We start from the raw sequence: 11,948 nt of genomic DNA, 5'->3' as shown, positions 1-11,948 counted from the left end.
ATCTGAAAGCTCTAGAACAAAAAGAAGCAAATACACGTAAGTGGAGTAGATTGCAGGAAATAGTCAAACTCTGCGTTGAAATCAATCAATCAGAAACAAAGAGAATTATAGAAAGAATCAACAAAATCTACTATATAAAAAAACTAAAAAACCCCCACATGATCATCTCATGAGAAGCTGAGAAAGCACTTGACAAAATTCAACACCCATGCATGTAAAAAGCATTGTAAAGAGAGGTATTTAAGGCCCATATGTAAACATAGAAAAAGCAATATACAGCAAACTATTAGCCAACATCAACCTAAATGAAGAGTACTTTGGAGCAATCCCACTAAAGTCAGGGAGAAGACAAGGCTGCCCACTCTCCTCCCCCACCCCCACCTATTCAATATGGTATTCAGACTAATTAGGTGACAAACATCAATCAAAGCAATGCAAATTGGAAAGGAGGAAGTGAAGATATCATATTTGTGGATGATATGATAGTATACATAAGTGACCCAAAAATCCATGAGAGAACTCCTACAGCTGATAACTTCACCAAAGTGGCTGAATATAAAATTAACTACAACAAATCAGTAGGTTTCCTCTACTCAAAGGATAAATGGGCTGAGAAAGAAATTAGTTTCTTCTCTCATCAATAAAAGTATCTTCGCCATAGTAATAAACAAAACAGTAGTCCATCTGTGTAGCTTTTGATGCTTTTATTTGGTGCTGTTTTACAGATTTTGTATTTTGTTTAAGTGTAATGATATCATATTTAAAACTCTACAGGTTCAAGGACCTAGTTATATCCACAGTCCCCTTTTATTTCTGTAGTAACAGGAACTAAAAGACCTGAAAGACAGAGGCAACCTGAGAACCTAAATCCAAAGGAATGAGAGGATGCTGAGCTAATTAGGAAACAATGTGGTGAGCAACGTTCTATGCTTATGGGCAAAGTGTCATCTAGGTGACATACATTTGGGAGTCACTGGCTTTGGAAAAGGGATGTGACAATCAATTAACTCTTCACTCACCTCCGAAATCCCCGTTATTTTCTGAATGTGGTGAGAATACCTCATCTTCTCAAACTTTCTTGTGCAATGTTTGAGATAAGTCAACTTTTACTCTTTACTTGTAAGGAGCTTAGACATTAACAGAGAAAAAAGTTAAAAAGATCTTGATTTCAAGTTCCCAATGATGAAAACAACAAAATTCTGAGACTTACTGCAGGTTACTTCTTTATCTGTATAAAAGGGTAGACTTAAGGATATGAGTGTTATCACAGAAAGTTGTAATGGTCCTGCTTTTTTCTCTGACTCCTAGTCTGTGCCTATACCTAGCACCTTCCATAGAGCCCCCTTCACATCCTTGTTCCTCAGGGTATAGATCAGAGGGTTGAGCATGGGGGTGACAATAGTATAAAAAAGGGCAACAAACTTCCCCTTGCTCTCAGAATACGTGCTCTTGGGTTGCAAGTATGTGTAAATGGCTGAGCCATAAAACAGAGAAACCACTAGAAGGTGAGACCCACATGTCCCAAAAGCCTTTCTGCGTCCAGCCATTGACTTTACCTTTAGTACTGCTCTAGCAATGTGTCCATAGGAAGCAAGAATTAATGTTGCAGGGAAGACCAAGATTATGGCTCTGGCTACAAACATCTTGGCCTCTGTGTCTCCTGTGTCCTTGCAGGCCAACTTGAGGAACACAGGCATCTCACAGAAGAAGTGATTCAGTCGGCGTCCACAGAGCGGTATGGTCATCATGAGTCCTGTTTGAATCAGAGAGTTCAAGAAGCCTCCTACCCAGGAAGCAATGGCCAATGCCTGGCAGAGAACAGGGTGCATGATGGTCGTGTAGTGCAGTGGACGACACACAGCAGCATAGCGATCAAAAGCCATCACCACCAGGAGCACACACTCAGTGGATCCCAGAGCAAGATATATGAAAAGCTGGGCCACACACCCTCCATAGCTGATGGTCCTGTCAATTCCATGAAGGTTGATCAGGAGCTGGGGCACAGTGCTGGTTGTGAAGCAGAGGTCCAGGAAGGAGAGGTGTGAGAGGAAGAAGTACATAGGGGTGTGCAATCGAAGGTCCATTCGGGAGAGAGCAATGATGGTGGTGTTACCAAAGAAAGTTAGGGAGTAGACAATTGAAATAAAAACAAAAAGGATGAGTTCCAGCTGAGGCCAATCTGAAAAGCCCACCAAAATGAATCTCTCTTCTAAAGTGGCATTGAAACTGTTCATAGCCTTTTATGTGCACAAACAGCAATGGGTAACTTAGTGTGCACTATGAAGATCAGGAATTTATACAACATTCCCTAAACCAGGCACTTTGATTTCCATGTTGCTGCTCAGTTACATCTGTTGAATAGTCTTTCTCCCGTTATTATAGAGATCAGTGGATTAGAATGATATGGCATTTGTTTGAACGTTAGCCCTACTGCCTGTGTTTTCCAGAACTCTAGTCACGTTTGTCAATTCCTTGAATCTGATGCTTCCTTTTGTGAAAGTAGAGGTGATATCTTGCCTTGCAAACAGAACAGATATTTGTATCCAAATGCACTAACTTGGAAATAGCATTTAAGAAAAAATGAAGGGCTGGTGTTTGTCTTGCCAATATGGTGTTTCGCTTTGGTTCCAAGCACTTCAAAAGTCAAGCAAAGTAAATGAAAATTGAACATGCAAAAATGCAATACAATTCTGTGGTCTTCTCTTTGCTTCTCTACCAGGTACAGTGTTCCTGTCTATTAAGTCCCAGGGCTAAGCAGACAGAGATGACATGTTTGTCCCCTTCTACACATCTATGGCCTTCTTCTTGCTGTATGTTGTTTTTACACCAATCTGCAAAACCTTCTCACACCAGAGCCACTTGACTTAAAAGATTAAGAAGAGTGGAGTTCTGTAATTTCAAGGGAAAATTACTCATAAATTTGTTTCTCTTCACGAGTCATTGCTCTTCCGATTTATGGCACATCTTCAATCAACTTATCAACCCACCTTTGGAGTATCCAGGAGGAGTTGTTCTTATTTCTCAAATCTAAAGTTCCTTGCATCAATATTCTCTAAAATTTGTTACAGTTAATGAAAATCTTTCTCATCTCTTTATTCTTCAAAAGCTCCGAGTTTCTGGCACAATACAACACAGTGAGTTTAAAAAGACTTGTCATCCCTTATAGCATGGTAATCTTAATAATATTGACAAGTGCTATGTTACTGTTACTTTCATCCAGAGCATGTAGAAGATATAAATTATTTTGTTTTTTGTGAAATAGCTGATTTTTCTCTTCAATATAGTCTCACGAAATATTATTATCCATGAACACACTTTGATGAATTATAGCAATGGGATACTCATAAAATTCCTTGTCATTAAGGTTTAATAGTTCTTGTGACAAAATAGTAAAAGTATATGAAAAAGTTCCTCACAAAGAAAGAAATCAGTGTTGACAGAAGTCTCACCTCTGCTTAGTATGAGAACTTCTGCCAAGTTTATACAATGCCTTTTCATTAAATCTATATTAGAATCTATATACTAATGGCACCATGCTGGTTCCATGCTGCAAGGTATGCACTGGAGTACCACACTACAGCCCTTTTGGAAAACAATGGAGAACATGTAAATTATAAACATAAAGTGTTAGTATATATGCTTCTCTAATCAACACAAGCAAGATAGATTTAGTTGGGACTAAGTGCTGTGATGCATTTTTAAATTTTGAGAGATGTGTTGTATGCACTTTTAATACTTGTGTGTCCTACCAATGTTTTTTAAAGACCACCCAACTGGATCTGCTGAATTTACTCAGCTGATCACAGTGCACAGTGGAGGAATAAAAGTCTCTCAAGAAACATTTCTGGTTGAATTAATGAATGTGTTCCATATCCTGGTATTGTGAAGGAAACACATGAATATCTCAGGCATATTTACTATGCAATAATAATGAATTAGCAATGTCTTGTTCTCGTTTATGGTATGCTAGATCCTGGTTACTCATGCTGTACACACTAATCTCAATTATATTTATACTATCATATGGACACTCTTAACATACTTACAATTCAATAAATATCAAAGAATTATTATATGAAAATTCCTGGAAATCTGATCCCCAAAGCCTTTAACACAATGTAACCAAGAGCTACAGACATTAAGCAGCTTCCACAGCCTATGAAACAACACTGAACAGGCAAAGTTGACCTGAGGTTTAAAACCTCAGCTGGACAAAGATAGAACTAAGAGGACCGTTCAACAATCATTTATGTTATAAGTAGACACCAGAACGTGACCCTGGAGTAGTGTTCAAAGAGTCCGTGTGAATATGTAGTGTCCACTTGACTAATGGACTTTAACAAATGCAAGCTAAGATTTGATAAAATGTTGGTCCAGAACTTAAAAATAATACCCTTAGTTGGGAAGAAACCCAAAGGTAATGTCTTCTTCATGTTCAGGTTCTCAAACCAAACTTGCTGAATAAAGCTCTGAGCTAGATTCTTCATAAGAATTTCTCTCTTTGACTCATTGATATATCGTGCCAACTATCTTCAGGATAATTATATCTTTAGTCTTCCATTTTCTTATAAATATAGCTATGAAAAAACGCAAGTTTTTATAGTCTCCCTGACAAAATCAGATTATGAAATTGACCTATTTAAGACTTAATTACCTAGAGTAATGACCAATGCATGAGAGTGCTTGATATACCCCTGAGCTGACAGGGATAGACTGCTTCCAGATTTGAATGGGTCCCTAGGCATGAAGCACTGCCATTGTGTCTGTCTTGTGTAGACAGTTGGGTGTAGACGTACGCCTGTTTACTTGGAATCTGGTCTTGAATTTGGAGTCTAGTGTGCAGTGAGAGTCTCAACACCATGCTGACTGTAGCTTAACATTTCTTCATCTCTGCTCCACTGTACTGACTTTCCTCAGTCTCACCAACACTCAGTCCTGCTTCTGTTTGTGAGAAAGGATCTGAGGTTCTAATCCCCATGACTCTAGAGAATAGTCCGATCTTCACAACAACAGCCTTGCTGTCTGAAGTGAAATTCTAAGTCACATCTGAAACTGATGCTAGTGACTGGTCTGGGCTGCGTCCAGTAAAGCTTACCTCCATCTCCCTGTGTACCTATTACTTAGGTATCACTTGCTGCAGAAATGATAACTTCCTCTACGTCACAGAGCTTTTCTCTACTCTTTCTGGGGCTTGGATGTGGAAGTCAGGCTCATTGTATCTATACTGGGGAATCACAAAATAAAATATCCTGGGAGCCTTTTCTACCTTTCAAAATTAAATTCAAATTTCTTTATACATGAACTGATGAGTCCTTCCCATCATTGGAAGTTCCATATCTCATAGCCCAGGCGAAGATTGGATTGTGCTTGCACTAACTCAGGGACTGGGCAGCACTGAGCTTCCCTGTGGCAGTCCAGTGTCTGTGGATAAGAGGTGTGGAAGACACAAATAACAGATTTTATGGGGCTGGGGATTTAGCTCAGTGGTAGAGCGCATACCTAGGAAGCGCAAGGCCCTGGGTTCGGTCCCCAGCTCCGAAAAAAAGAACCAAAAAAAAAAATAACAGATTTTATTCGGTCAAAGACTGAATATCAAAGAAAATAGTGACATGAACTCTAGTGAAGCTGACAACTTAAAATTTCGATTTCACTTCATATTGCTTAAATATTGTATTCCAGGGAAGAAGAGAATGATGTTTATCTGACATATAACCACTCATGATGGCTTCTGTTTCTATTCCATTCATCCACTACCTTCCTGCAACTGAATCTGTAAACAAATAGGATGCCTGACATGAGACAGAATGCAGAGTATTAAGTCCTTAGTGGAAGGTTGCTTTAAAGCTCTGATAACAGACTAAAGGACAGCAAGTTTGATAAAGCACATAAACATCCTACATGTTGAGCAGGTGATTTAAATAGAGTTTTTAGATTAGATAACATGTGTGTAAATTCTTTAAAAGCAGCACACAGACTGTGCACTCTTTGCTTTGTTCTTAAAAGGTCCAAACTCAACCAACTAATGACATTTCCAAGATGGCAGATTGTGGCTTAGTGTGATCAGAACTGTAAAAAGAATGAACTGATCTATAAGTACGATGCTGTGAATGGAAGGGACTCCCCTTTACGTGGAATGATGCCTGGACACTTAGAGCTGAAGATTTGATCAGAAAACTGTAAAGGCACCCTGCAGTCATTGGCTGATACACTTCGATGTTGGACACTACTTTCCAGCCCTGATCTTTGTTTTGTAGGTTTAAAAGTTTGTTATCTGTACCAAATCTCTTTGGGTCACGCAAAGCACTCTTGACATTTACGTCTTGACAATACTTGATTTTGGCTACAATAAGGTCAGTGGTTATCTGTGTTCAGCTTCCTGTGTGTTTGTGTGTATGACTTTGTGCATGGGCCAGTGTATCTCTACACAATCTCCATAGTTACTGGTCAGGATACATGTTTGAAGTTCTTTGCAAACAGCACATGTTATTATATGTTTCATGCCAGTCCACTAATTTAATATTGCCCACCTGCAGTAGAACACTATTCAAACTGCAACATTCAATCTTCTGTCTGAGCAAGTGGTGGGTGGGAGATTCTCAGGAATTTTTTTCTGATTACTTCCCTGTGCACTGTATTTTATAATCCATTTCTTTCTATTATACCACGCTCTGTCTTCAGTATCTGGGCTAGGAAATTACTATCAAACCACTTCAGGTACCAGACCAGCCTCCTGCCCCACATGTTCAGCTACAGGAGCAATAACTCTCTGACTCAGGTATTGTCCCCTTCACTAGAACCATAGCATCCCACACTGTCCCACAGGCATTTCCAGGGTAATCTTCAATACTGAGAATCACTCAAAACAACACGATGACATTGTCAGTATACTGCCACAAAATCATGGTTTGAATCCTGCTACCTTTTCTTTTTCACATGAAAGTCTAAATTGACAAGTTGCTTATTTTGTGCCTCAGTCTAAGGCTGGGTTTCCTCTCTTTGTCTATCTTCCAGAAAGTCTTCCTAGTGTTGAAATCTGTAAATTTAATATGCTGTACATGTTCAGATGAGTGAATAGATACCGATGAAAACAATCAATAATAAAGCATGCCTTTTCATACATTTAATGTTTTATATGCTCCAACCAGGAAGGTGGAGAGTAGGGCCCAGTGCCAATTGCCCAGTGGAATATTGTCATTAAAAATTGTACACTGAATCCTGAGAATCTCATTCAATCATTACTCACCTAGAGCTCCAGGAGAGAGAACCATTTCATTTACTTCCCTAGATTCTGTTGGCTTGTGAGACACATTTAACACTGTCTGTATCTAGAGAGGTTCAAGGTAGACTTACTTCTTTGGTGTACTGATATCTTTTATGGGGTAGAGGTTTTGGGACAGGGCTCCCATCCTGGAGAAGTCATTACTAACCTTCAAAGTAGAGATATGCCCCTGTGCAGCCAATGTTTATCCTAACCAATAGAGATCAGGTTGGACCTGGTAGTTTATCAGAGAACCTCTGGATTTTAAGGTTACCTACACATATCCTGACCCTCAGAGCATGAATGAACACCTTAGTTCTGTCCTGGGGGCATTGTGTATTCCTCCTGACAAAAAACTGTTCATCAAGAATGTCCTTGGAGACCTCTGTGCCCCAATGTGGCAATTAAGTGCAGTTGGCAGACTCTCAAAGACCTGTCCTACAGATCCAGCTATTCTTTATGCTGCACCCAAGCTAACCAGCGCTATTCAGCATGCTCACAACATACCTCACTCACTCTTGAGACTCTGCATATTGAGATCCTCTGGTTCAGCCCAGGTCCAATCCACAGTCAGACCAAATTCCTTGTTTCATTTGGAATTTGACTGCACATCTCCTTCAATGGACTCCTCAGACAACATTTTTATTCTCCCCTATGTGTAAACATTTATTCCCTTAATGAAAACCTTGAAATGAAATGCAGAATATGTATGTCACGTCCAATAGTTAATGCATTCTTTCTCATGTTTATCCTGTTTTATCTACAATAAATCTTAAAACCAATATTTTCTGTGGTAATGTAGACTCGGGCAGAAAAGGGGAGATTTTAAAGGGGCCAATGGACAACCAAGACACTTAGAAAACTGCTCTCAACAAGTTCTAAATCTTGTTTCTTTTTGTTTCTTGAGACTTTGCCATCTCTGCAAAGAGGAAAACCATAAACGAGGGACTGTCTCTCCTTCTAAAGGGAAGATTGGCCTTCAGCTCTAGTAGTTGCTGCCCTTGAAGATCAAGGTTGGTCAATGTTTTCTAGTGAAGAACCTTTAAAGATAACCATGTGATCCCTCAGGTGACTCAGCACCACAAGGACAAATACATATTTTTGTTTAGATAAGAAGGCTTTCTTTTCCACCTTGATTTAGATTATATAGTAACTTTTTAAAAAATCACTGAAGAGTACAGTATAGGGAAAATTAGTTGTCTCTAGTGGAACCTCACTGGGTATACAAACCATGTTTAAGGCAGGCCCATGACCATCAGTTGATGCCCAAAACCAGGTGAACTCAGTGGCATTTTTGGAGGATGTTTCACTCATACTGCTGTGTTCGAGCTTTTTTTTTTTTTTAAACCTTATCAGGTTCTTCCTTTTCAATTTTTTGTTTTCACAGGATTTCTCAATAGTCAATTTTGTGTGTGTGTGTGTGTGTGTGTGTGTGTGCATGTGTGTGTGTGTGAGTGTGTGTGTGTGTACTTGTAATGTGTTTCTTGTGCTGTCTGTTTCATTTGTTTGTTTAATTCTTTAATGAGAAAGAGAAAGAAATGAGGAGTGTGGATTTGGGTGGTTGAAGAGGTGGGGAGGATCTTGGTGGAGTTTCAGAGAAACTATGGTCAGAAAACAGTATGAAAAAATCAATTTCAATAAAAACAAAACCTTTTGCATTAGATGACAGTAACTACAGTGAACCGTAGCTATTCAGCATGCCGAGACTAAGGACTCTGGAGTGCTCAGCCCTAAGTGGGACATTTGTATTAGTCCATCTCCCCGCAATGCTCAGATAGCATTGCAGGAGAAGATTTAGGAAGATTGTAAAGACACAGGCAGTGGACACTTGCAGTGAAATAGTATTTTCAGGGTATGGAAGTGTTATTGCACACATGTGGTCAGACTGGCTAAGATCACACGCTCAACCTAAACAAGATCATATTGGCCAAAGTGCCAGCATGGAAGGGGAGGGCTCATGAAGCCCCACCTCTAGCTGAGGAAGTATTGACAATTGATCAAAAAGGTCAGTTTTTTTTAAAGATATATTTCTGGAGAGTCTGCACATGCTCTCACAGATGGTGCTGTACACATACCATAAAGAGGGGTAAGTAGACACAGTGGGTTTAAAACCAAGGCACATGGAATTGGAAGGGAAAGAAGTAAAGTAGTTAGGGGAGGAGCCAGAGCAGGCATTGAGGGAAGAGTTTATCAAACACATTATACTCATATACGAACTCTCAAAGAATAGAAAGAGGTTTTAAATAGTCATTAAGTCTTTGATAGCAAATTTTTCAGGAGCAAAAGGAGTTATTGTTACAAAGGTTGGCCTTGAGCATAACTGATTTTCAAAATTCATTTGCCCTCTATATAGTGAAACCATTAGACATGGCATTGGAAATCCTCACCTACAAGTTAGAGAATGTTCCTAGACCTGAATCGTACAACTCCACATGGCAGACTCTGTGGCATGGAATGTCGCTGACCATGCATTGTAACCCATCTCGATCCCTACCAGAAACGGCAACTTTGCTCCCAGCATGACTTCTCATTCTAGTCCCTTATCTAAACACTTCATGGATAGCCCACTATGAATGGGACTTTATAATCTCCTATTAAATACCCCAATGACTATCTGATTCCAGAAAATTAATGGCTGAGTTCACCTGTCCTAATACAAATAATAATTCCTAAAATTTTCCAGCATATTGGATAACTGTGGTTGACAGCATTTAATTGTACACTTACAAACAGCTAGTTGAGATGATTATGATTGTTTTCAGGACAAAGAATAATAAATGTTTGAGGTGACAGACATGCCAATCAGCCAAGTTGATCATTGTATACTGTATCTGTCTATTGAAAGATCATGCCATACTCCAAAACTACTACAGGTCTTAAGACTAGGCTTTTTCAAAATATAAAATAAAATAGAAATAGTGTTGGCATATAATTATTAAAGCTGAAATTATGTGAGAAAATGCAACTTTAGGCATGCCTATGTAGTCTGCCTTTTCCTGCAAGCAGGAAGCCATAATGATGACTTTGACTTAGTCACCAAGACTGGTCATGTAAGGTTGTAATGAATCTGAATAAACAAGCCCACAAAAGTAATATTCATCTTAAGGCTGATTCTGTACCTACAGGTATGTATCTAATGAAGTCTCTAGAATTTACTACTCAGAGATTTGTTTGTTTGCCAGTTCTTTACAAATTATTTCTTCTTTTCCTGAAAAGTATAAAAAAATGACTTGTTTCAGCATTTTCTTGGAAAGTTACACTTCTGTAAAGTTCTTCATCTATATATAAACTAACCAAACTTGTATGCTTTTCTCTTGACAATCAGCTTTGTATGAATTGGTTTACTCTACACAGCTAAAGAACCCACATAAGAACCAAGAGGTGGTCTCAGGAAATCTCTCCTTTCTCAATGGTATTCACAATTCCTATGCATTAGTTAAATTACATAATATCAAAATGATCTCCAAGATAAAGATAATATAATCCCCATATGACCTTCTAATAATTTAATATTCTTCCTTTGTTATGTAAGTGCCTTGAATCTATTTGGAGTACTGGGATGAGGCTGTCAAAGCTTCTTCAGAAGGATTAATATATAAGATCTGTAGCTGGTATTTTTTGCTACTTTGTGGGTTCTTCTTTCTTCCACCATCCTCAACCTTTTTTCACCCCCTTCAACCCTCTAGTGCTAGATAGGAGAAAGAAAAAGGGGAGATAAAAAGAGTAGAGAAGGGGCTGGGGATTTAGCTCAGTGGTAGAGCGCTTACCTAGGAAGCGCAAGGCCCTGGGTTCGGTCCCCAGCTCCGGGAAAAAAGAACCAAAAAAAAAAAAAAGAGTAGAGAAACAAACAGGGGGAGGAAAAGGAAGAGATCCCCGAAATTAATTTCTTCTTGTTTCTTCTTTGAGCATAACAAACCACAAACTACGACATCCATACCCATCCCAATGACCACCAACTACCAACATTGCTTTTCAGGGTTCTGGCATTTATATACCATCTGAAGAGTTCCCAGAATTCCAAACATCGCACAATTGCAGAAACTATCTGCAGCTGGCATAAACACACCTCTGTTAGAGCACGAGGCAAATCAGTCAGCTACTACAGACAGTTGGAAGCAGCTCCATATCTGGGATTAAAACAAAAATACCTCCTTATAATATTTCTGTGTTTGGAAGCCAAATTCCATATGCTGAGTAAAGCATCTCAGATTATGATCTTATTTTCCTGGGAACAGAAGCCAGGAAACTAGAAGGGTAGAAAATGTCAGGAAAGTTAGAAATAGCTTTAAGCAGTTGGGAGGGTATGACCAGTGCCACAGTTACTTAGGAAGTAGGTGGTAATGACTTGTGTGTTTAGGCACAGTGTTATCTGTGTTAGGAATCACTGACTTGGTAAAAAGTGATATCACATTTAATTATATCTCCTGCCATTGGTCCAAATATTTACAGCCCATTACAACTTTTCCAAGTACATTCTTGTGGAAAACGGTGATATAAGTCACAGCTTACTCTGTTTTACACGAAGAACACAGACATAGACCTCTAAAGCATCTCAATGTATGTGTATTCAAAGGAGGGCTCTAAAATCCTGAGAGCTACTTAGCTGTTTGCTATGATCAGTGAAAGATAATGGTGGGATTCTAGACATGAGAGCTACCACAGAAATGTTATGAACTCTTCTCTTCACCTC

General features: G+C 39.0%; 1 protein-coding gene across 1 annotated transcript; it reads right to left on the bottom strand.

Annotated features, from left to right (window-relative positions):
• Window positions 1-1,304: 1,304 nt before the first annotated feature.
• Or2y1c (olfactory receptor family 2 subfamily Y member 1C) lies at window positions 1,305-2,234 on the bottom strand. The gene is given in 1 exon segment (NM_001001091.1): window positions 1,305-2,234. A coding segment is annotated over 1 exon segment (930 nt).
• Window positions 2,235-11,948: the final 9,714 nt, after the last annotated feature.

Source organism: Rattus norvegicus, chromosome 10, assembly GCF_021556685.1.
Source record: "Rattus norvegicus strain SHRSP/BbbUtx chromosome 10, alternate assembly SHRSP_T2T, whole genome shotgun sequence".
In the NCBI taxonomy this organism is placed as follows: domain Eukaryota; kingdom Metazoa; phylum Chordata; class Mammalia; order Rodentia; family Muridae; genus Rattus; species Rattus norvegicus.
Note: the sequence above shows the minus strand (reverse complement) of the source record. Positions and strands in the feature narration are given on the sequence as shown.